Source organism: Podarcis vaucheri (assembly GCF_965113315.1).
Source record: "Podarcis vaucheri genome assembly, chromosome: 2".
Classification (NCBI taxonomy): Eukaryota; Metazoa; Chordata; class Lepidosauria; order Squamata; family Lacertidae; genus Podarcis; species Podarcis vaucheri.
Window position 1 is genome coordinate 60,242,248 of NC_138760.1, and position 26,999 is coordinate 60,269,246.

The 26,999-nt window shown below is 40.6% G+C and overlaps 1 protein-coding gene and 1 long non-coding RNA gene across 2 annotated transcripts; one reads left to right on the forward strand and one right to left on the reverse strand.

Annotated features, from left to right (window-relative positions):
- The first annotated feature begins 252 nt into the window (after window positions 1–252).
- Window positions 253–2,433, forward strand: LOC309526271. Its single transcript, XR_014216699.1, has 2 exons — window positions 253–458; window positions 1,477–2,433. It is a non-coding gene; the product is annotated as an uncharacterized lncRNA (long non-coding RNA).
- HSPA4 (heat shock protein family A (Hsp70) member 4) lies at window positions 2,109–26,885 on the reverse strand. The gene is made up of 19 exons (XM_082212174.1): window positions 26,383–26,885; window positions 19,625–19,682; window positions 18,560–18,700; window positions 18,193–18,315; window positions 16,954–17,053; window positions 15,981–16,114; window positions 13,004–13,248; window positions 11,293–11,369; window positions 10,540–10,691; window positions 9,920–10,026; window positions 9,485–9,618; window positions 8,895–9,076; window positions 7,880–7,984; window positions 7,413–7,565; window positions 7,142–7,267; window positions 6,715–6,822; window positions 5,664–5,783; window positions 5,129–5,290; window positions 2,109–4,091 (listed from the first exon to the last, which is right to left on the reverse strand). Exons 1-19 carry the CDS (start codon window positions 26,487–26,489, stop codon window positions 3,885–3,887), a joined length of 2,541 nt encoding a protein of 846 aa, XP_082068300.1. The 5' UTR covers window positions 26,490–26,885; the 3' UTR covers window positions 2,109–3,884.
- Window positions 26,886–26,999: the final 114 nt, after the last annotated feature.

Here is a 26,999-nt window from a genome sequence, read left to right on the forward strand (position 1 = left end):
CTAAGGTGAGCTCCCTTTGCTCGGTCCCTGCTCCTGCCAACCTAGCAGTTCGAAAGCACGTCAAAGTGCAAGTAGATAAATAGGTACCACTTCAGTGGGAAGGTAAACGGTGTTTCCATGCGCTGCTTTGGTTCGCCAGAAGCAGCTTAGTCATGCTGGACACATGACCCAGAAGCTGTATGCCGGCTCCCTTGGCCAATAAAGCGAGATGAGCGCCGCTGGACCTAATGGTCAGGGGTCCCTTTACCTATTCTCCATCAGGAAGCTTCTCGTGCGTTTGATCGCCTGCACCACGTAAGACGTCATATACACATTTATATTGGTGGCTCTGCATCACCGGGTTGTTGTAAAGAAAAAAATGTGCGAGGGAAGGGATCGTGTTTAACATCTTCCACAAATGAATGGAATGAAATAAAGTTTTAGCAGTAAGCTGCCTTGAGTCCCTGACAGGGGAGGAGGTGAGATATACTGTAATTATTATTATTAATAATAGTAATAATAGAAACTGTGAGACTGGCCAGAAAGTAAATCCGATTGAACTTAGTGTGACTTAGTTCTAAGTAAAAATGCTTCAGAGTGCAGTGTAAGGCTGCCTGGTCTTGACCCAGTTACCTGTGAATAAGCTCCATTGAAAACAGTGGCACTTATTTCTGAGTAAAGACAGTGTAAGACTCCATTTACAGTAAAGGAATAAACACTCCGTGTGTTTCCAGAGAAATGGCTGGCTGCTGAAGCATTGCAATGAAATAATTTAAAGTGGATTCGTAACCTTTTCCTTCAAAATTATTGGAAGGGCTTTGTATGCCAGCTTCACAATTTAATTTGGTACAGGGATTTTATTTTCAGGATAAACAGGACCTAGTTTTGCACTTTTAATTCTTCTCCCGAGATGTGGAGGAAAAAGGAAAACACCGACATTCTGGGATCACATCAGAAACAGGGACAGCTTCTGTAATTCTGAGACTGTCCCTGGAAAGATATGCTGATATTATAGATCTATTGAAATGGTCCACAGATTTCAGTGGCTTCTGTCCATTAGCCATATTCAGAGAATATTCAATATTAATGGACATGACTAACAGGTCTATTAATTTCAGTGGGAATAGTCTGCTTATAATGTAATAGGTGTACTCAAGAGCATTAGGCATGTATCAGCCTCAACGCACACACACCTTTAGAAGGCTAGTATAAAACATAGTACAACATTCACACATCTGTCCTGTTTCTCTCTATGCAAAATGGGACGTATAATAGTGGTCAGGTTATCTAGTGCAGGATACAACTGCATCATAGTTTTTGTTGTCCAAGATTAACATTTTTCTCCACAGATGATTATAAGGGTATCAAAACACCAGATGCATACAGTAGTTGTAATGAAATGAATACTACTGAAAAGGTGGGAAGAATGAGATGGACTTCATTGCAAAAGGATCTGTGGAAATAGATGTAATTTCAGTTAGTACTATTTCTCCATAGGAGAAGCAGCTGACTGCAGGAAACTTTTGCCATTGGGTTACTGTAAACCTCATGCCCTCAGGATTCTCACCACCAGAATTTTATTGGAATGACTGCTTTGGATCACTGATGAACAAATATTAACCCTGCACCTAAAAACATTTCTGAAATAAAGAGGAAACCCCCCTTTTTTTGCTCCTTTTGCCTTAAGCAACATACTGAAAGCAGCATACTGTTCCTAAGCAAACCTTTACACCTTAAGATGCTTTATTCTATTGCTGCAACCTTGTATATCAGCTATTCCCCATGACTTCCCATTCCTTCTACCAGCACCTTGTATATTTATACTCCCACCTTTTTCTTCCCTTGCATATGCTGTCTTTCCCCACATTAAATATTCCCCTTCATTCCAGTTTGGTTCTACCTCTCACCCTTTCCAAATTTCTGAAAAACTTGGGAAGAACACACCCTATTTAGCTCTAACATTACATACAAGCCCATACATAAATATGGTAAGATTAAATATTTGTATAGATGTACAGCAGTATGATTATCATTTCATGCACAGTGAAAAGCAATTTTTTTTTCAGATTTAAGGAAACTTGCACTATTCCCCGCCCCCCGATGAAATAAAAGCTGACAAAACAATGGGGCATCATAGACCTAAAGCTTTTATTTCAGTAGAAGGGTTGCCCAGTCAATTACAGGCAGCAGTTGATGAACAGGTAAAAAAAAACAGCAATAATATTTTGAGTTGTCATTTAGACTCAAGGTGATCTCTGGAGTCTTCTCTTAGCCCATAATCAATGATTTTTGTTTTAACTAAAAGTTGGATATTTCCAGAGGTAAAAAATGGACTTCTGCATGTTAAAGAACCACTTTGATACTAGCACACAATACTTTGCTGTAGCAGAGTACCAGTTTAGTCTAAACTAACGGAACCGATTGTTTGATCCATGTGTGATTTTAAGGTATGACTTAACTGATGAAAGAACATTACTTTCTTAAAACAATCCACCTCAGTTGTGTGGTAGTGTTTTCTTGCTTTACAAGAAGCTATTTGCAAAAAGACTGGACTCAACTCATAGATTTCTTGAGATTAAAAAAAAGAGAGAGATTTGGCAATAGAAGGAGGCAAGCAGAAGCTGACATTTCTTCCCCTGCCTCCTGTTGCCAGTCCCTACAGCTTCCCAAAATTATCTCCCCCTCCTAGAGGACCAAAGGACCCTGCACCTGCTCACTTTTCTGCAATACCCCCTTACACCACTTATCAGGATTCTCCGAACTTCAGGGGAACAGTAAAGTGGGCTTCCGCTCACCCCCTTTTGTTGGCAGATTTCTGAATCCAAGCTGTGTCTTTCACCAATAAATGGGTTTTTAAAAAATCCAGTACAATCCAGTGCATTTATTTCTTGCAATGTGTATGGATGTATCCATTCCTATTTCAACACATACAAGTTTATATGACAATTATCAATACTAGAAGCAAAACAGCCAAAGTGTAGAGGAGCACATGAGAGAAACTGTCAGACTTCTTGTTTTGCCCAGAAGATAAAGCTAAGCACTTCCAAAATGAAGGAAGCAAATATCCTCTTCAGGGTTAACAATCAGAATTATCCAGAAGTGTGGACAGCAAGCAGTATCCTCTTTCCCCCCGCATAAGCAACTACTTCAACTAGAGACAGAAATTTATACAGCATTTCATATAGCTGGGGCGACTTTACCATGAGTATACATTTTTGCATATCTAATAGCAGGTTTAGGTATATATTTGCTACTCTGCATATCAGATAAACAATCTGATACAATGCCCAGGACATCAATAATGGAGTGCGGACATGAACTGGAAAAAACACTCCAGCCTTTTCAATTCTTTGAATTTAGCACAAACATGTAATCTGATCCATGGCGCCATATACCTCACATAACTTATCAATGGCACAATGTGAAATGAATTATACTTCCAGCTAGGAAACATGCCATTATTGCCTCTGTAATTGTAGACAGATCACAAACTTGTATTTTGCTATATTACTCTTGTGCAATAAAACCAGAACTGCAAACACTTCTGGAACTTGTCTATCAATACTTATAAATGCAGCTGCTGCAATTCACAACAGAAACCTAGTGGCAGATTAGAACAAAATTATCTTCCTGTTATCCTCACACTTTTAAAATGATCACCTGTGACTGCAAATCTAAGTGGTTACTGGTGGGCTTTTAAAGTCATGGTAAAAGAGCGAGCCTATCTGACCGTTTAATTAAGCTACCCAAGAGTCAAGATGCTTTACACTGACCAATCTGATCTAAAAAGAGTTAGTGTGAGAAGCTGCAGCTCTCACTTGGTTCCCCGTTTATACTCAGAACATAATAAAGTTAACAAACTTAAAGCTTTATTGTAGTTTCTAATATAAACAAGGAACTGCGATTCAATCAATGTCCATTTCAGGAAGTTTCTTTTCTGTAGATGTTTGGGCTGTTGAATCAGTACTCTGTTCTGTAGTCTGTGACGCTCCGAAGCCATCCCCCTGGCCTTCTACTGGACCATTCTGTTCTGCTGGCTTTTGATCCTCTTTTGGAAGTTCCACCTTGGGTTTAGGTTTGTTGATTATAGGATTACACATACTGATCAGTTCCTAAAATGAAAGAACCAGAACACATCACACTAGGAAATTAAGTAAAGTTATGTTAAGGTTGCTCTCCAAAATGTAGCAGTAGCAGGACCATGGCTGGCAGCTAGATACCAACATTAGCTTCCCTAGCTTCTTTCTATAGTACCTGGGGGAAAACAGCCTGAAGTGGCTGGAAGGTTTTGCCGGCAAACTGCCGGTGACACCTAAGAACTTTCCACAGCAATACATTTTGGGGTGGGGAGCGGGAAGGCAGGGAAACCTAGTTTTTGGAGGTCACAATTGGCAGCTGGTCACCACCAGCTTTGGGTGCCTCCTTTGGGGTGGGAGAAGTGTGAAGGAGCCATGTGGGCGAGTGGTTTCTTTTACAGATTATTAATTGTATGTCTGCAGAGATAGTTTTATTGTTTTTAGATCGTTATACTTTTTATTGCTTTTAGAGCTTGTGGTTTTGTGCTTTATTCCATTTTTATCTTCTACACTGATGACTTCATGCTCTGAAGCAGTTTATGAATTTGTTAAATAATAACATAGTTGTGTGTTGGCTTGCTCCAAGGGGAGAAGCTGGAGCAGCTGTATGTTTGCAGTGGGCAGGATATGGATTAATACATTGTTCTCCGCTTTGGAGGCCTTTGGGACAAAAAGTGGTCGATAAATAAACCATAACATAAGGTTAAGAAAACAGTTGAAAAACTATATGTGAATGGACCAACTGAATCAGAATGTACAATAATTTCTGCAATTCTCTCAGTTGTAGAAAATTCAAGAATATCAATATACTAATTAAAGGCACTGTGCAACACTAGTTTAACTCAATTTATGGGGAGTGACTGTAGCTCAGTGGTAAAGAACCTGCTTTGCATATCAAATGCCCCAGCTTCTCCAGGTAAAGTTGGGAAATACTGCTGTCCAAAATGCTTGAGAGAATCTGTGTACAGACAGTTCTGAGCTAAATGGGACCAATGATCTGATTTCATATAAGGCGGCAGCTCCCTAGGTTCTTAACTTCATCATTCCCCTGCAGTTTCAAACTTATTACTTACTTTTGTTTTTGCTTCAATTTCCTTAGCTGTGATAACAGGGTCCAAAGACAGGCTTCGCTTGTTCTGAAGATTGAGTTTGTTGTTCATCCATTCCATTGCATCATTTGCACTCTTCTCCACTTTGGCCACTTCTGCAGGATCTAAGTGGTCATACTGTTCATCCTAAAATTTTAAGTAGTGAAATGTGACTTTGTAGAGTAATGCTATTCTACACTTCCTCCTTTTGGTAAATCATAAAAAAACTTTAGCCTCAGTTTGACAAAATAATCTGAATGAATGAATCCTGGTGGTCTACTAAACAAAGAGCACTATATCATGCTGTACTGATTAAAACATATCAAGTTAAGAGGGAGGATAAGCAGTAAAATCTGCTTGTTTGCTAGAGGAAGAGACTACAATTTCCAAGCATAGCCATCACCTGAAAATTTATCGTATACGGCCCTGAAAAGGAAAAAGGATTTCTGCCTTAAAGTTCACTACTGAAAATATTTAAGACAATTTTGAAATACTAACATCATATAAAAGATAAAGATACCTTAGCTTTAAAAGCAAGAACAGCTTTCATGTAGAGTTGGATTTGTTTTCCAAGTTCTTCAAAGGCTTTTGGTCTTTCTTCAGATTCTTGAAATCGTACCTGAATAGGCTGTCCCACAGCCTGAAGAAAAGTTTACCAAGACAGTTATTGATCTGAACCACACTTGTAAGATGAGTTACACTTGGACTGAAGATAGACACAGCATATTAATTTTAAAAGCAGCTTATGTCTTGATTGAAGAGAACTGTAGTAGCAACATAGAAAAAAAAGCTCTAAATATAATATCTTGTAAGGAAAGCTGGTGATTCAAGATGCTTGTTGTGATTGCTTTACAAGTGTATAATTTACATGTTAAAGTTAACAATTATACAGTAAGCCTGCAACTTACCCAGGGGTTATGTTCTACAGATCGTGCCTAAAGCAAAAATCGCATATAGACAAAACACACTGGGTTCAATTGTGGGTGGGATTGCTAATGTCACTCCACTCACTGAATCCAACCTTGTGTCTTTCACCATGCACACAAAGCTGAATGCACACAAGTTAAATGTGTGTAAGTTGCAGGTTTACTGTATCAGACCCCTCAAGTGTCCCGATTTATTTGGCACATGACGGATTGGCAGAAGCCGCCCTGGCTTCTGTTCCCAATCCCAAGATGGGTGCTTGGATCTGCGCCGTATCAAGAGACGCAGTGCAGGCTGGGTGTGGCCTGCCGAAAGGTCGGCCAGGCCTGCACTGCTTCTGCCAACATGGCACAGGATGGGTGCTGTGGAGGATGATGACTGGAGAAAGGTAGGTGGAGTGGGAGCAGGCGAGGAAAGGGTACCCTGAACTGCCCTCCTAAAATGTTGGGAGGGATGCTGTATACAATCTGGCCAACCTGGATGAGCCTGTATAATCCTAGCACAGCTAGTTCACTCTCCACCCCAGCCACCAGAATGTTTTCCCACGGTAATTACAATGCACAAGCAGCATTCATGTATTGCAGATAGACCCTTGTGTATCAGGTTTCAGCTAAGTCAAGTTTGACAGTTTCTGAAGTCCCACTTACTTTCAATTCTGTCAATTTATCAATGTAAACCTGTTTTGACTGGTCTTCACCCTCTTCATATAGCCAGTTTTCTGTGTCTTCCAACTTGAGAGTGAAACTATTACGATCCTAGGAAAAAATTTAAATAAAGCAAATTGTGGGTACTTTTTTTTTTACCGAACAATGCATTTCAGCTTAACTAAAGTGATATGAATCTTTAGCTCACATGACATTCTGTATGTAGCAGGTAGGCATAACTTGGTGGAACCACCTCTTGGCCAAATTAGGACCTATGCTGGGGAAAACTAAGCCAATATGGCAGAGGTTGCCCATCAATGATTTATAGAGAAAGTTCTCTGATTAGTGGGCTATGTAAGCCACCAATGCTGATACTGGATGAACAGGTCAGATCCTAACTTTCATGGCACTTGTTTTTAGAAGCACTTACCTCTTCACTAACAAATTTCTCATACACGCCACAGAGTTTGTCTCTCATTTCATAAACGTATTCCTCTACAGCATTCTTGGCATCATTCCGTTCCTTCTCCAGTTTATCTTGCATGATCATTTTGCCCTGTCAGAAACATACTTATTACATTTTCATTTCAATTTAAATAAGGTTACTTTGTGCCTTTGTGATTTATTACATGATCCCCTCACCTCAGCATCAACCACCAGTAATTTGTAAAAAACTTTTCTCCACTGACATTAGTGCTTACCTCATTCTCAATAAATAAGTTCAACATATCCTTTCCTATCTGCCACACCAACTGATTCTCAATAGGAAGGTCAACGGTCGTAGTCTTTACTTTAGCTTTTTTAGCCTGAGGAGGTTGATCTGTTTTCTTCTCTTTTGATCCAGTTTGAGTTGTCTGCATTAAAACAGAATTCAAAACAGAAAAAGAAACCGTGACAAATCAATTGTGGCTTCTAGACATTTGTTTCAAGTTCTTTTTATTGAAGCTTTTTTATGTTGGGCACCAGCATTCTCACTAAGAACTCAACACTAAAACAAATCACTGTTATTCAAGTCCCTTTGGCTACCTGTGTCCTGTTAAGTATTTTTATAATTGAAGTAATATGTAAACAGAGAAAATGCCTGTTTAGTCTAGCATATGTTCTAACTTTCTCACAAAGATAGGGAGGCTATTGGTCAACACATTTTAGTTTAACACACAATTTTTACCTCCATTTCTTCAGCCTCAGTCTTGTTTTCAGCTTGTGCTTGTTGCTGGTGTTCCTCAGTCTTCTGTTGCTCCTTCTGTTGTTCTTCCTGGTCTACTTGCATCTTCTGAAATTAGTGAATAAAGCTTTGAATATAGATCAAGGAAACAGATCTTACTAAATGTGACTGACAAAGCCAACTGAATTTCTTTCATGTCCTTGTAGTGCATTTCTTTCTACACTTCCACTACTAAAGGAAGGCAGAAAAGCTCTCCATTTCAGAGCAAAGGGAGGAACTCACTTCTCATATACTGCAAAGGCTCTCTCACTTGTCAAAGTCCTCTCTCAGCAAATTCTCTAAGCACTTTAAAGTTCAGAGACAGCACATACCCCTAACAGTAATGTTCAGCAAGAGCACAATACGTTTGACAATAACATATGTTCTTCTGGCTTTTAAAGACTATTTACAAGTAACTTGAGGGTTTGTTTGTTTTTTTAAAAAATGTACATCAGGGATGGGGAGAACATGGGCCTTTACTGGACTCCAATCCCCATCAGCGCCAATGGTTACGAGATGATTAGAGCTGCAGTCCAGCAACATCTGGAGGGCCACAGGTTCCTCATCCCTGTAGGTACATTCTAGTTTCCTAAATGTATTTATGTTGTTGGGACAGCTGCATAGTCTATTTCACTGAACATGTGAAGACGCAGTCAAAGTTACTTGTCAGCAACTTCAGCGTTCCTTGTTAAAGGAATGTTTCAAATCCTGTGTTTGCAAAGTTCATTATTCTGGACAACCCGTATCAGTGGTAAGAGACAGTGGTACCTCCAGATGCGGACAGGATCCGTTCTGGAGCTCTGGTTGGATCCCGAGGTTTCCGCAACTGGAGTGACTGCTTCTGCGCGTGCGGCAAAAACCTGGGGTTGCCGCTTACGTATCCCAAAGTTTATGTAAGCGGAGGGATACATAAGCGGAGGTACGACTGTACTGCTAAAAGCTAGGCTAACAAGGGCATATGACAATGAACAGAAGTTACCTCTTCCTCTTTTGCATGCTGATCTGTTTCCATAGGCTCTTCACTTTCTTCGGATTTATGAACTTCTACAAGTGATGCACTTGAAACACTGAAAATGCCATGGATGTTTACTCGGACTTTAACTTTAACTTTTGAACTGGTTCCATCCTTCTGGGGAATTACCTTCTGAACTAAAAATTGAGCTAAACAGGAAAATAAGTAACTTTATTATAAGCAAATTCAGTAATTTTAAGGTGGTTCTTAACAGCAAGCATGTGGTTCTATTTTAATAGTAGCAAAACATTTTGTGATTTGAGTGAGAAGCTTGATTTTGGCATGCACTCAACACCTACCCATCCCCAACAGAGTACAAAACTGGTTCCAAAACTCATCTTTCCATAGCTTTTACCTTTCCATTTAGTAGGCATCTTTACACCAAATTAATATTTACATTAGTTCCCCGTTTTTACACATTCAAATCCTAGGCACAATGGAAGCTGCAGTAATATTAAAAGAATCTCACCAACAGAATTAATTAGAGGGAAACTGGCAATTAGGTTCTCACTCCAGTGATATTACAAAGTCAACATTACTTTCTTATGCATACATACCTATGGCAGGATTTGGGTAAGGCAATTCCTTAGGACAACTATAGTAAGCTTCCAGCGTGAAAGGTTCTTTTCTGTAGAATGTCAGGACCTTGGAAAATGGTGCAGCATGATTCTTTGGGAAGACTTCACAATCACTATAGGAAGGGAGGTTATTTTGAGTGTACATCTTTATATAAACTATTTAAGAACATGCTACCCTGCCATTTCAGACAGGGGCAGTTATGTTTAGTGGACCCAGAAAACGTATGTTATATCCTACAACAATCATAGCAATTTATAATAAACTTATTGCATGTTTCATTATAAGCCAAACAACTGAGATTGAAGTTTTTGTATTCAAATATTCCATATGCACATCTACATAATATAGTATAAAATTAGGTATGACAGTAGTAGCTAGTCTTTCAGAAGCACTTTAAAGTGTTAAATATTTACCTTAGTCCTTCTTCTGCTGGGGAATTCCATTTCAAAGATATAGGATATGGCACTAAATCTGTGATAGAAAACTCTCTCACTTTAAAAGCTGGGGATAGAATAGCACACTGCAAAGGGGAAAAAACATTAAAATAAGTTGTGCAATATTAAAGCACAGGTCAGCTGTAATATAAAAGCACTGATGGTTTATTACCCCCCCCCATATAATTTGATTTGACAATGTCTATCTGCTATTGTGGTTCAGTGGACCTCTTTAAGCTAGGATTTCAAAATAACTTTCAAGTAGATTCTATTTGTATTGCATTCCCAAAAACGTAGTCTAACTGTTGAGAGACATTGGATTTTAAGAAAATCCAAAAAAGTTGCCTGATTTCAGCTGCAAAAAAGCATGTAGTGTCCTGAGCAGCACATCCTTTAAAAACAAACCACACGCACAACACAACACACTTGATGAGGTAGGAAATAAATGTATTACCTTTCAATTAAATGAATACTTCTTCCAACATTAATTATTATTATTATTTATATACCGCCCTATACCCAGAGGTCTCAACAGTCAAGAAACTAGGATCAAAGCAACACTGAATAAAGGTCTACAATATTCCAAGAGTGGCTCCTACCTGCAGGGCAGCGCCTCGGGTGACAGCTTCATCAGCATTCAGAGTTGTACTGACCTCTTTACCAAAAAATTTACTGACACGCTCTTTTATAGCAGGTATTCTTGTAGACCCTCCTACTATTTCTACTGCATAGATATCCTCCTTCTTTAACTCTGTAAAGAGAAAAGACACTTGAGACATTCAAAGTCTGAACTCATTTGAGCTGGAAGAATCTGACCAGATGAAATGTGAGTTACAAGTGCATTTTGGAATTGCAGCTATACTTGATACACACAAATCAAGTTAACTTTACTTTACTGTCTCTCCAAAGAAAATAGGTTCCCTAGTGGAAGATGAACACCTCTGAAACACCCCAGCTAGATCCACTCATTAGCACCAAGAAAGTCTCTGTTCACATACTGTAAACTGGGCAGCAGCTGCCAATGAAAGTGGACTTCATGGCTAAGAGAGTTATTGTTCCAACAGTTCAGAGAACAATTGGTCTATATTAAGTTTAACTCTTGTTCTAACATAAAAGAATCTTATAAACAAAAAAAAAAACTTAATATATGTATTATTAGTTTTCTAAAATGAGTTAACCACAACATTACCTTGAGGATACAAAGCCAGCCTAGCAAAAAGCTAACAAGACATCTAAAACAAAGATTACTGCTTTTATTATAGAACACTCAATGTACCAATCCTCTATATATTATACTACTTTGTGTAATCCTTTCCTATTTATTTTAATCTTTGAGCTAAAGTGGCACTTACTAGCTTGCTCCAAAACACTGCGAAGTGGTGGTTCAACTCTAGCCAAGAGGTCATCACACATCTCTAAGAATTTGCTCCTGTGGGTAAGTTAAAATATGAAAATAAAATATAGTTGTTTCCTGCAGCCTCTTAAATCCTGCCTCTCCAAAATTTACAAAGTTGCACGTAAAGGGGTACAGACACCACGTGTATTTTGAAGTAGCAGCAATGTTAAGAATTTTACAGTTATTGGTGATTGATTACTGTACTGGCCCGAATATAAGCCGCGCCTTTAAAATTGGAGGGGAGAAAAGAAAAAGAAAAAGAAACCCTAAATATAAGCCAGTCCCTTCCTCGCTGCTCCTGGCTGCATGGGGGGGGGAGAGTCACGCTCCTGGTTGCATACCGCAAGGTTGCAAATATAAGCTGCACTTTAACTTCTCATGGTCGGAATTTGGGGGGAAAGTGCGGCTTATATTTGGGACAGTATGGTATGTCATATTCAAGTACACCCACTTACTGAAATCAATTATCTTAAGTTACTTAAATCTATTGATTCCAATAACACTCTTTCTTACTATTACCAGCATTGGATATTATCCTATATTTATTTTTATTGTACAGGATTCTACTAAATTGTAACACTACAAATATATAATTCACTATATATATATATATATATATGCTTTCGTAGATTTTCACGGGTACAGGAATGCAGGTTTTGGTGTCTTCGGGTGTCTTCCCGTGTAAGAGTCGGGGTGTCTGTGCGACGTTTCGACAAGGTCTCACTCGTCATCTTCAGGCTGGTGCTTTCGGCTTCTTGTTACTGGAACAGAGCTCTGTTCCAGTAACAAGAAGCCGAAAGCACCAGCCTGAAGATGACGAGTGAGACCTTGTCGAAACGTCGCACAGACACCCCGACTCTTACACGGGAAGACACCCGAAGACACCAAAACCTGCATATATATATATATATATATATATATATACATACACACACACACACACACCCCATAAATCAATTTATACTAATTAATCATTTAGCTCCAGGTTCATGTGTGAGATTCATCAGTTCCTCCCCCAAAAGTGTCTATCACTGGCCACAACCACGAAATGTGGTTCATATCTCCCTTTGGTGATCCACACCTTTAACATTTATCATCATACCCAGCATATACTTTACAGAATTTTTTGTAGTGTTAAGCTCGTTTTACACATATTTTCTTTCATATTTGCACTTGTCAATTATAAATTTTGTTATTCTTGAAAAAAAATTCTAAGTCTGCATTCAGAAACCACCTCCTCTTTTGAGATTATTACTACTTCACCTATTCCAGGCTTCAGCCCCAGTTCTAGTAAAGGGTTAGAGAGCTGCATCCAACATATTCGACCATGATGAAAACAGGTTGTGGCAAACATTCCTCTTTCTATTATCTTAAATCTGTAATATGGAATGAGTTTCTATTGCTTTAGGTAATCTAAGCACTGAATTAGTAATATCCCCAAGTACATTGTGGGTTGGGGGGGGGGGGAAATCACATCTTGCTATATGTATGTAAATAAATAAATACTACTACTACTACTAATAATAATAATAATAATAATAATAATGTATTTATACCCTGCCCATCTGGCTAGTAGCAATTTCATTGGTTTAGCTATGAAAGACATTCAGAGACATTCAGAATTCATATGATTAAAAAAATGAATACACTGAATTAAAATAAGTTACCTGTTCATAGTTCCAGAGACATCAATATCGTTCATGAAGCATTCTATGTTCAGTGGCAGATCAGAAGCATTTGCACTCATCAACTTTTTCAGTTTCTCACATTCCTGAGATAATCTCAACAGTGCACGAATTTTGGACTTTATGTCTAGTTTATATTTTTTTCCAAATTCTTCACAAAAATAATTTACTAATACTTCATCAAATTTCCTGCCACCAAGTACTGTGTCAAATGCTGTTGCAAGAACCTTTACAAGAGAAGGCATAAAGTATCTCAGTTAAATACGATTACTTTTCAATATTCTAAATCACTAATGATTTGATTAGCTCAAACTGGCATTTCACTCAAATCAGTGCCTGGTTTAGAAATTATCACAATGATTGTTATTGCTTATTGTAACACAGAACGTTGTAATAATAATATAATAATAATAAATTTTATTTATATCCCGCCCTCCCCAGCCGAAGCCGGGCTCAGGGCGGCTAACAACAATCAAATAATCAGTCAAATGATCACAAAATCTAAAAATATTTCATTATAAAAATTAATTAAATCAAATATGGCAACCAATTAAGCAAAATTCTGTGCAGGTTGCCAGAGGAGGGAGTCAGGCTGCGCCCTGACCAAAGGCCTGGCGGAACAACTCTGTCTTGCAGGCCCTGCGGAAAGATGTCAGGTCCCGCAGGGCCCTAGTCTCTTGTGACAGAGCATTCCACCAGGTTGGAGCCGCAGCCGAGAAGGCCCTGGCTCTAGTTGAGGCCAGCCTAACCTCTCTGAGGCCTGGGACCTTGAGGATGTTATTGTTTGCAGACCGTAGGTTTCTCTGTGGGGCATACCAGGAGAGGCGGTCCCGTAGGTACGAGGGTCCTAGGCCGTATAGGGCTTTAAAGGTTAAAACCAGCACCTTAAACCTGATCCTGTACTCCACCGGGAGCCAGTGCAGCTGGTATAATACCGGATGAATGTGCTCTCGCAGCGAAGACCCCATAAGGAGTCTCGCCGCGGCATTCTGCACCTGCTGGAGTTTCTGGGTCAGTCTCAAGGGCAGCCCCACGTAGAGCGAGTTACAATAATCCAGTCTGGAGGTGACCGTCGCATGGATCACAGTGGCTAGGTCAGGACGAGAGAGATAAGGGGCCAACTGCTTAGCTTGGCGGAGATGAAAAAATGCCGCCTTTGTTATAGCTGTAATCTGCGCCTCCATAGAGAGGGAGGTATCGAAGATTACACCCAAACTCTTAACGGATGGTGCTGGCACTAATTGCACCCCCGCAAGAGATGGGAGTTGCCCCCTCGATCCCATATCGTCCCGCCCCAGCCAGAGGACCTCTGTCTTCGAAGGATTTAAACAGTTATACAACATCCCTACTATTTACAGACCACTAACAGGACGCTCAGGTGTGAGAGAAAATTACCAGCACGTTGAAAGCTTTACACCAGCCTATCCACTTCCATGTCGTCTGTGTCAGCATGCAACCTGGCCAACCACAAAGTCATATTCAGCCAAGTCAACCCACTCACACAAGGACTTCCAATTTCACAATGGAATTTCCCCTCCCTCTCCTCCCCACCAAATCTGGTTCAGTTAGTTGGGGGAACCCCCAGAACAGATTTTGAGGGCACGGGGGGAGAAGTGATGAAGAAGTTTCGTTGTGCAAGTGGAAGTCCTTGTTCAAAAATGATGGCTTCACTGCATACAACTCTAAGTTGCCATTCATACATTTAATGTGGCTACCATTATTTCATAGAACCTCTTCAGGGAAGGCATCCAAGTTTCACCCAGACTCAGAGACCTTTCAAAACCAACATTCTTTGAAATGATAGCTAAACTAAACGTGTGAGTCACTGAAGGCACAGAAGTTAGCCATCCAATCAGCTGTTATTTTTTTTATGGGTGAACCCCTGAAGGAATATATAGCCCTCTATATATGAACCGCTACTGAGTTGTTCTGACAAGGCAATGAAGCAGTTGCCTACACATTGTTGTGTGCAAAGTGTGTTACATATTTTTTGATGAAATTTTTTTTGGGAATAAGAATATGACAGGTTTGAACAGCAATGGAACATTACATATTTGTTATTTATCCACCACTTCTCAGGTGACCCTCACAAATGGTTTAGATCAGTGGTTTTCAACCAGTGTGCCGTGGCACCCTGGGGTGCTTTGAATGATGGTCGGGGTGCTGAGGGAAGACGCCACAAGGGAAGGTGTTTGAAAAAAGGGTGAGAAGCTTCCAGCTCTGCAAGCAAGGGGTGACATAACTGGGCTCCTGAGCCCCACAGGGGTGCCACAGAAACAATGTAGTTGGTCAAAGGAGCTGTGGACTCAAAAAGGTTGAAAACCGCTGGATTACAATATGGTTATTGAGTAGTGCTCTGGTAATAACTGCGGGCAGGGAGAAGAAAGTTTAGCTTGAACACCAGCTGCTGAACCCTCTCTCACTGCCGCTTTTAAGAGGAGTACTTTATGACTGCCTGTGCAAACAGTGCATTTCTGACACTGGAGTCAATCCAGACATCTTTACAAGAAAGATGAGATACCGTAAGAGGCGCAGTGAAAAAACTGGACTGACTTCATCTGTGGAGAATGCATTATCTACCAAAAAAAACCCACAAAAAAACTTAACACCTTTCATGAGTTTTCTTTTAAGCAGAATACATGCCACTGCTGGAGACCATATGTTTCTGAATCCCAGTAGTTGGAAACTGCAGGAGGGGAAAGTGCTGTTGTGCTTTCCATAGGTATTTGCTTGAACACCATGAGAAAAAGATACTGGACTAGATGGAATACTGGCCTGATCCATCACACCTTTGTGTTCTTTTGCAGAAGTGATGACAGAGCAGCAACTACTAGAACATTACATGTATTTAATGACCCAGTTTGTTATCTTGACATAGCAATGCTTCTTGACTCGAACATTTTGTATACCAGAAAATCAATATATTCCATTATTAAAATAAGTGCATAGCTTTACTTACCTTTAATTTTCCCTTGTTGAATGCACATACTGAAACTTGATATGCCGAATGGCCTATGTCAACAAACACGACGTTTCTGGGCTTCTCTTCTAATGAAGGCAGATCTTGTTTATAGATCCCATATGCCAGAGCAACTAGAGAGAGTTCAGTTCACTATGAGTGAAATACATTTTCATTCCTAGCTAGATACATTATTTTTAAACAAAATGATTTTTCCCAATTATGTAGCTGCAACAATAAAATAAAATTTTATATGGCTGCAAAGTATTAGAAAGCTAAGCTATCAAAGCACAAATGCTCTGTATAACAGAGGTGGAGAACCCGTGGCCCTCCAGATACTGTTGTACTATAACTCCCATAAACCCCAGCAAGTATGATGGGGAGTTGTAGTCCAGAAACATCTGGAGGGAAACAGGTTCCCCATCCTTACCCTATAAACTCATTAGATGCTTCCATAAAGATTTCCTTGGGATTCTGGATGCTTTTTTTATTTTTATCAAACAAGTCTTAATATTAATTGCTTTGCAAAGTTCCAAATAAAACTACAAAACAGAAGCATTTGTTTTCCTCAAATCTTTTAATCTAAGCATGTCTTACATGCTTCTGGGGCATCCAGAGAACAAGTTCACATACGAATGCTCACCTTGCATTGACTGTCATCAAGTGATGACCATGTATGAATAAGCCATCAAAGCTTTATTACCAGACAGAACTTTCATTTCACCCAGTGCCAACTCAAAGCCCTTCTACAGAAATAGCCATAAAAAGTCGAGTAAGCAAGTGATGGTCATTCATGTGTGAGCCAGCCCCAAGTCAAAAATTAAAGTTTTCAGCCAGTGTCTGGAAATTATTTCACCCTTCAACACCAACAATAAAGCAGGTGAACCCTTCAAACCTAATACAAAAGAACCTGAACGATTTAAGCTTTATGGGAACAGCCATCACACTGTATTTATTACAATTAAGTAGTCACCTGCTGTAGTTTCATTAATTAATCGCAAGCAGTTGAGTCCAGCAATTTGTGTAGCATCCATCACAGATCTCCGCTCTGCATCTGTATAGAAACAAGGAACCTGAAAGAGAGACAAAAGCATATTTTTACAGAAACTAATTTTCCAAAACAAAGTCTAACAAAAAGTTTTTCAAATTCTGGGGTACATATTTTTAAACTAAACTGCAGTTTACAGTAACAGTAACACATTATAATGTGTTTGTGGGAGGGGGTTATTGGTTTCTTTGTTTTATTCTGTATTTTCTGTTCCGTTTGTATTTTTATGTTATGAACTGTCCTGTGATCTTCAGATGAAGAACAGTATACAAATTTAATAAATAATAATACTTTTTCATTAGTAAAACACTAGTCATTTCTTTGAACATTAACATACCAATTCTTAACTTTAAAAAACCCCAAACAAACCCACTTCTTTACTACAGGGTGAAATCACACAGGCTGGTTTCCAGAATAATATTGACGGAAGCTGCAATATTAAGCAGAGGTTCACAGAGTTTGGCAGCTCTTGGAAGCCAAACATTTGGACAAGGACCCTCCTTCCATGTAAGTTTTGTACTTGACTACATGCTGCACTTCTGAAATTCCAAACTTAAACGTGGGGCATGTGAATTCCATAGCATAACATCCCCCTTCCAGCTCTAAATTAGAAAATTAAAGGCTAGCTTTGGCTCTGCCCTTGCTGGGAGCTCCTAACACCAGAAAAGCGGAGAGCCTGCAGACCTCCACATAGCTTTGAATGGACAAAATGCATTTTTATTCCTTTGCCTTTCCCAGAAGCTCCAGCTGCAATTCAACTGCCCCTGCCATATCTGCAGACCAATTGTAAACTTGTAAATGGCACCTCTCCTTCCCCTACTATTACTATTACGTAATGAAGGTGAGTCATCTTGTTCAACATTGATGACCGTCTCAGATGAACTCTTATCAATAATGTTAGACGAGATGTGATAATTTAAACAATGGTTTGCTAGATCAAATATTTGCCTAATTGTACTCTTAAGTAGCACAAAGAAATCTGGTTGCAACTTAGAGAAAACTAAAGATTCCTAAAATAACAGGAATTAAAATCTAGTCAGGAGATTTTCATGTTAACCAAATTCAGAGGAACAAAGTGCCCATTCAATTTGATTGAAATTCCATTATACTCTTTCCATTTACAAAAGATCCATACAGAAACTAAGGCAAATATTGTCTACTTACAGATACAACACAGTCAACTACAGGTTTCTTAAGCGCGTTCTCTGCAGTTTCTTTTAGTTTAGTAAGCAGCATTCCTGTCATCTGCTCTATGGTGAAATTTCGTTCTTCTTCCATATACATAACCTTAGTGGAAATATAAAACAAAGCAAACACATTTTAATGTTGCAACATTCAAGAAAGCCCTAAGCATTTCTAGTGTTGATCAGAATAACATCTAAAGGAAGTAAACCACATCCATATCTGTTTTTCGATATTTTCCAAAAGGATTCTACTGTTTTTACTTCTATCAAACATCACCGCGTGGAGGGGGCACTATAATGTGCATATTTGTATGTGTGTTTGAATGCACACATACATACCAACTCACCTTGATGCCAGCTGAGTGTGAGGGAAGCTGGACAAGTTCATAAGCAAGCTTTGCTTTTTCATCTTGAACAAAGGGATCCGAAAATGCACGGCCATGAAATCTTTTAAAACCTTGTACAGTATTCTTTGCATTTGAAATTACCTATAAAAAAAACAAAAAAAGTTTAGTTTCATCTTGTAACATAGAAGATTTCTAATACTTCCTGATGAATCATACTTTATAGCTATTTTGTTCTTCCGTGTTATATATAAAGCAACAAGTGCATTTCGGGGAGGGGGGGGGAGAGATATCACAAAAGCAATCAGAAGCCAGCAAAAACCATTTGAAAATCTACTGGAAGTGGCATATAAAAGATACTACCATTACACATTCATAGCTGTCAACGTTTCCCTTTTTTAAAGGGAAATTCCCTTATTCTGAATAGGATTCCTCGCAAGAAAAGGGAAAAGTTGACAGCTGTGCATATTCCTGATAATTCTATTAACACGCTCCTCAGGAAATTTACATTTACAATTAGCTTTCTATCAGTAAAATAATGAGATTTATTCTATTTGAATTCTCTAGTACAGTTTGATCACAGAACTGGTGAGCACAGAGATCTCATTCTCCTGCTTTAGCTCAGAAAGCAGGCCAAATCACCTGCCAAAAGTTAGTGCCACAACTAGTGTTTCTCAGTGGGGAAAGGGCTCAGTAACTCCTTAAGCCCCAGAGCAACTCTGGCCCCTAGCGCTGCCCTAACAAGAGCAGGCACATTCTTTAATTTATCTTGTAAAACAGTCTCCACCCACCTGATGTCCTCCAGGTATTTTAGGCTCCAACTTCCATCAGCCCCAGCCAGTTTATCATGATATGCAACACAGCTATACAGTACAGAGTGCATACAGCATACACACACATTAAAAAGTCAAAACAATACAGCCAGCAGAAAATATTTAATAAAACTGCATTATGAAATTCTGCTTTCAGTATTTTTGTGTGTGGGGGTTTTTTTTTACTACTATCCTATTTATTATATTGGTGTTTCTATTAATTGTTGCCAAATACAAAAATAATAATAATCCTTACTTGGCTTTTAGCTGCAGCTCCAATTGAACGATTCTTGGGTCCAAAGGAGATACATGACCTACAATGAGAAGAACATGTTCAGTTATAAGACACAGGTTGAAAACAATTTATCCTGATGTGAAAACATTATAATCAAAGGGATCCATTTACAAATATCTGCTTTAATACTAGATCTTTTGTAAGAGGTTTTCTATCAGCTAGGTAAAGTTAAAATTGCCACCAATAGATCACTTCTATGGAATATAGCCACTAATAATATTTTTATTATTTATACCCTACCCATCTGGCTGGGTTTCCTCAGCCACCCTGGGCAGCTCACAGCATATTTCGAAACGTACTACATCATCAAAATAAAAACCCGATACAGGGCTGCCTTCAGATGTCTTCTAAAAATCAGATAGTTGTTTATTTCCTTGACATCTACTTGTTATGAATGCCTTTATTCTGAATTAAAATATTAACACAATCCACCCACAACTTTCTTCTAAGCTGTTATTGTCTCCTTTATCTCAGGGATTAACTTTGACTGCTAAAGCAAGCATATTATAACGATTATTCATTGCATCATCAGTTTGGATCCTAAGTTCCCCTTCTGTTTGCACAAGGGTGGATTCCCCCACACCATGCCCAAGGGTTACCCAAAAATCTATTCCTGAAGATTGGGGGAGTGCTGAAGTAACAGGGACAGAAAAGCCCCATCTGGTGAAGCCAAGTTAATATCAGCACTATTGGTTCCTGTGTAGAAAGATGTTGCTTCATTCGACTATTTCAAAAATTGAAATCACAAGAATACTGAAAAATAACTTTGCAAAATAGCAAGACTGTGCTGCCTGTTGTTTCTAAACTATCAAGTACACAGATTAATGGCCCTCTAAAATATATCAATCAGACTAAGGCAATAAAACCCTGATTTTACACATATGCTTGATACTGGCACACTGCATTTTAATATAATACTATGTTTGATGCTACAGAAGTAGTAAATCCACTCACCCCTCCTTAAACTAGATACAGCTTTATTATGATACAAATATTCAAAATAAAGGACATTTATTTATATCGTTCAATTGAGTGATTCCCAGGGTGCAACACTTTTCATGGGTAAACATTTAGGCCAATATCTGCATATTCTTGAACAATGATACCATACTTATTTATATTGCTTTTTATGCTATTTTAGTTAGGTCCACTGAATTGGGGATTCATTTCAAAGGGAAATGAATATCAAGCCATTACAAGGACATGTACAGTAATTATACAGGTAATACAAAACAGAATATGGCAGTGGATGTGTCAGGCAAGGATATGTTAACAGGACTGAGATTCTGTTAAGGATACCACCTATTTTGCTGCATAAGAGTCTCCCTGACCAAGCCTTGGGGGCTTTTGGCCTAGGGGGGACTTCAACATACATGCCAAGGCCACTATATCTGGAGTGGCTTGGGATTTCATGGGCCTGTCCCAAATTATATCTGGCTTAATGCATACAGCAGGACACACAAATCCAGTGTTCTGTACTAGATCAGTAGGAGGTGGGCTGTGGGTGGAAGAGCTGACAATAACTCAGTTGTCATGGATAAATCACTATCTGATGAGATTAGATTTTATGTCCCCTTTGAACTAACCTATGCACAACTGTCAGGGTGTTTTGTCATCAGTTTTAATGACAACCATGCAACTTATTGCTATGAATACACCTCACTTGCCAGAACTGCCCCCGTGTTCCAGGCAAACAAAGCACTTTTTATTTATAACTTGCATGACTCAATAATTGTTGAAAAAAACCTTTAGATGTAAAACAGAAGGTCTGTTCTGTAAACATGCATTTTGAGCCCATGCAATTTTTTTCTGGTATTGATGACATTACTTTAACTAATATGTTTCTAACCATTTTTACTTCATCACTATATATTTACTAACATATTCAAAATGTATACTTTTCCTGTACATGGCAAGTTTTACAAACTAATGCTAGTATTTACAAAAGAGATGAGTTCCTCCACCAACCTGTTTCTCAGGGTAAACCTACAATGTCAGACTAACAGCAAAGGCCATGATGACATTAAACATGCACCAGTCTTGCATCTGGACAGGTTGAGTAAAGGTTCCTTCTAGACAAATACAGACGACACCCCACTTAGTGGAGGTTATATTCCAGGCCCCCAAACACATAAGTGAAATTGTGTGGGGAGCACCCTCTAAAAACCCTGTCTCTCTTCAATCAAAAATACAGTGGTGCCTTGCAAGACGAAAAGAATTTGTTCCGCAAGTCTTTTCGTCTTGCGATGTTTTTCGTCTTGCGAAGCACGGTCCGTCGCAACTGCGCCTCTTCAAGTGGCTTTTAAAAAAAAGCACAAGACGTTTTCGTCTTGCGAAGCAAGACCATAGGGAAATTTGTCTAGCGAAGCAACGCAAAAATGGAAAACCCTTTCGTCTAGCGAGTTTTTCGTCTTGCGAGGCATTCGTCTTGCAGGGCACCACTGCACTGTATCCAAAAATATCCACAACTGGAATTGAAGCTCTGGGGCCAGCGGGAGGCCATTCTGCTGCACAACCCCACACATCAGCAGTAAGGAGGGGAGGCTGGGCAGTGTAAACAAAGCCCCACTGTGCCTCCTTTTGGGGGCTTCCTCTGTCCTCACTGATGTCCTCTTTGGGCTCCGGGAAGGGATCTCCTCATGCACCATGAGAACTCTCCAGCTCTCTTCCACCATTTTAAGGTTTGAATCAAATCATTTAATTATTTCCTGGCACTGCGCATATAGGCAGCCGTGCACAAATCAAAAAGCCCATTAAAAACAGCATTTTTTTACTAGCCTACTAAGGGTCTAGTAACACACAACAACAGCCCTAATTGCAGAGACCACCATGCAAACTGTGGTCAGAGGGTATGATGTGGACACAATGAGACACATCCAAACCCCTTTAAGCAGTGTACTGAGACGGATACAGTATCTCACAAGAGGAGATCCTAGAATAAAATTGTGCCTAAACCCAAATTAGCTCTTGAAAATAGCGCCGTAGTGCCATCATTTTGGTAACAGCAATTCCAGGCAGACAGCAATCTCCATCTTGGTAGCAAACTCAAATAAACTATGCAACATTAGCAGTGCCCTCAAGTGCACTATAAAAGGCAATAAAAACAGAAACCATAAAAAGCATTGACATCACCCAGAAACTAAGGTAACACTATATTGCTCTCAACTGTTCATAAATCACAACTTATCAGATGTTAACATTTCTTTCCTACTTTAAGAATAGTTTGTTTCAAGCAAATTGCACTTGGATTGTCTTTCTCCTTGTTTTGCTTGAAATTTAGGCCATTCCTCACCACAATTTAAGTGTTAGGAATTCAAAAGATTACCAGAAAGTGCAAATTTAATTGCAAAAACCAGTTTTAGAAAGGCTTAATAGCAACTTACTTGTATTTATTTTGTATGCCACCCTCAGAATGCATATCAGACACTGAATGATAGGATAAAAGTCTCAGAAATAAGTAAATGAATACAAGACTTTTAAAGTTCTTAGGTTCCTTGATACATCATTTCCATTACAATGAGACCAACAAACTGAAGCTCAATCCCAGTAAGACTGAGGCACTGTTAGCAGGTGGTTCCCTAGACCAGATGGATTTGAGGTCACCTGCTCTTGATGGGGTTACGCCCCCTCTGAAGGAGTGGGTACGTAGCTTGGGGTACTCCTGGATCCTTTGCTGTCACTTGAGGCTCAGGTGCAGCGTTAAAAACTCAGATATAGATATAAAAGCTAGGGGCTGAATGACTCCTTAAACCAAGTTACAGTTGCCAAAATGGAATGTCTAGTTGCCATTTGGGGGCATTTTCAAATGGACTGATTGATTATCAGTTAAACATCTGGCTAGTTGAGATGACAACCTTGAGCTAGGTTAAAAACTTTGAAAACTTGAAGAAAAGTCACTTTATCCAGGGACAGTACACATAAATATTGGCTTATTCCTACCTCTTTTTCTTAATGATGATACTGACCATTTATAACGTATGAATGTTCTTCACAACTGTGAGCAGGGTAGTGGGGTGGGATAAGTGAAGACAAGCTACAAAAATTACTGTACCTATAATGTTGTTCACTACTCCCTCTCAGGCTGCACAGAAAAAGCATTTTGGTTCCTGAAATTTATTATGATTGTGCGGATAACTATAACTGACAGAATTTTACAGGATGTGGTATGAGTGTGTGAAAACTGTCAAGTTCCAGTGATCCCTAGGCATGCACCTCCACATGGTGGAGATGTCAGGTCATGTGCCATCGTAGCACCCAGGCATCTTCACTTGGTAGCAAGTGGCCGAGAGCTACCTGGCTAATTTCAAACACTGGCTGACACACGTAGTGACTCGGAACATAATCCCCGCGCCAACAGGGAGTTGCCTGTATACCTGTTCCTGGTTCACTAAGTACTGTAGCTAAGACAATCTATTTGACATTCTGAAAGTTTAGCTTCCATCTGGCCTCCCATGGGATAAAAAAACCAATTTTTAGCAAGTTGGTACCAAGAGCTGATGTGAGCCACGGTCACAATTTCAAAATTCACCTCAGTTACAGGCTTACTAGGTAGGCAAGTCAATTCTCACTAACTCACTCACAAATAATATCTGCAATATATGGTTAATACTGACCTGTTTAAAAACATAAAATACATAAAAACAAAACAAACCAGCAACCAGTGTTAGAAACTGCTATGAAAGCTAAATGGCAACTTAACCTAGGTTATGGGTGCCACAACAGAATGTCTAGGGGCACTTTTTATATAACAAGAATACAAAGCTAATAATGAATGAACTGCAACTAAAATCTTATATTCATTTTTCACATGGTCTAGTCCTCATCTGAGGACTGCAAAAACCAAAACCATACTTCCCCTGCCTACCTCCCTAATATTCTTATGAGGGTCCCTTCTCTAGTCCTCAGAGAGTAGCTGGAAGTGGGGAGGCAGAAAAAGGTCCTTCTTTTGTTCCAGCAGTGGCAGTTTTAATCTGAAATCTTAGGCGCAGTACTGCACCCAGAGCTCAGAAACTTCTCACATTAATGAAATTCCTTGTCGCAAAATGCACCTAGAACAATGGGCATTTCGAATGCTGCCAGCAACGCCTTCCCCATCACACCTTTAAAAGGATATAGGATGTCAGCAAAAGGCCTGGTTGAAGAAGAATGTTCTTGCCTGGCACCTAAAGTTGTATAATGAAGGCACCAGGAGAACTTCCTCTGGCAGAGCATTTCTCAAAAGGGGAGCCCAATGGACTTCTCATGGGGGAGGCAAACGAAGAATGCCTCAGATGACCACTGGATCCAGACCCATTCATATGGGGAGAGGCAGTCTTTGAGGTATTGTTGTCCTGAGCCATTTATGGTTCTATAGGTCAAAACCAGCATTTTGAATTGGGCCCAGAAACTCACTGGCAGCCAGTAAAGTCAGGGCATGATTGGTGTAATATGCTCAAACTGTCTTGCCCCGGTGAACAACCTGGTTACTGAATTCTGCATCAATTTATATCTTACCCTTCCTCCCAAAGGAACACAGGCATTCTTGACCATGGTTGGTGGTGAGATATCAAAGCTCACCAGACAATAAAAAGAAAGGTAGCCATATTGGTCGATTAAAATACCATAATGGGACACGCCTTTATTGGGACCACTCTGAAAATCAAGCTTGCCACAACTATGTGACACTTTGGTGAGTTTTCAATAAAAAAGCACAATACAAATGTCATAGTGTGTGGTGCATAAGAAAACTATCCCAAAAATACAACAAGAGAAGGCAACCAAACAAGCAAACTCAGAATTCATACCAGCTGAGAAGTGCTGGCTTCAACAACATTTGCAATTTTATTTCCCAATAATGCATGTGTTTTGCTGCCTCACCTTTTTGCGGAGAGCTTTACTTGTGGTTTTTAACACAAGCCTCTCAGCTCTTCACCCAAATACATAGGCAGAAATTTTTACTTCTGCTGTCACAGCTGACACCAGAAGGACCCACAAATCAGCACCATGCAGAGATATACATACCATTTGAGAAAGCCATCCTTATGGGGTAAATTTACAAATCCGAAAGGTCAATTATCAACTCACAGATGGTTTCAGGCATTTAAAGCAGACACACAAGAATAGCAAAGGACAGTATGGGAGCAACACAGAACTATATTCTCGAAACAAACAACGAATGACGCTTCCACATGGGCTGCATTTTGCAACCCCACGAACGCAGAGCACGAGATCCCGCTTCCTCCCGGTTGGCCCCCTCTGCGCAAAGCGGTAGCGCAGCTTCCCCCGGCTGGTCGCCTCCAACCATTAATGCACCATCTTTCCCCTAGCGCACGCACGTGGGGAAGGAGAGGGGTGGGGAAAAGAAAGGCACTTCCTCCTCCTCCTCGGCGCAGGGGCTCGTCTTACTCATAGACTAAACCTTCAGCCTCCGCTTTCTTCCCATTTTTTTGAGGGGGTAAAAAGGTGTCGCAAAGACCCTGTGCAAAGACTCTCCCACCTCAACAAAGGAGGGCGGGGAGGGGAAGGCAAGGGGGAATCTGGATGAGAGCCGGCCCTTTCCTCCAGGCCCCGCATACTTGGCTCCTTGGGGTGATCCGGCGTGACAAGTTAGCCGCAACTGCGCTGCTTCCCTCCCCGGAGCCTCTTTCCCCCCCCCCGCCCCCAGGAAGCCCTTCTCCCCATTCGTCGTCGTCGTCCGTCCCCCCGACACTCGCCCGCCCTCCCTGCCCGCCGTTACTCACGGGGTGCAGCGGTCGCTGTACTCGTTGGCGATGGTCTCGATGCCTCCCGCTCGGGCCACGGCCACATAGCAGCTCTGGAAGCCCACGTCGATGCCCACCACCGACATGCTGAGCCTGAGGGGGGCGAAGGCGGCGAAAGGGGGCGAAGGCGGCGGCGGAGACGGAGCAAGGCGGCCTGAGGGGCCCCCGAGGGAAGGGAGGAAGCTCGCCGCGAGAGCCGGCTAGGCAGGCCAGGGACAGGTCCCGTCTTCCTCCTCCGCCTCTCGGTTCGCTTCACAGAGCGGCCGCTCGGGCAGTTTTAAATGAGTGGCGGCGGCAGCGGCGCGCGCGGCTGTGGCTGCCTCCTCGCGAGGAGGGGGAAGGGAGGGCAGGAGGGCGGGCGCTACAAGAGGCAGCCGGGGAGAGAAAGAGAGAGAGAGATCTCGAAAGATCCTGTCCCGTCCAGAGGAAGGGGAGGCGGGAAAGCGTCTCGCGAGATTCCCATTTCTGCGGGTTCCCGCGGTGCGCGCGCAGTCCTGCTCTCACACGCAACGCACGCACGCACGTACGTAGTCTATAAGCTCTGTGGCTCCGCCCCCCCAGCGGCTGCTGTGGGAGGGAGCCAGGATAAGGCAGGC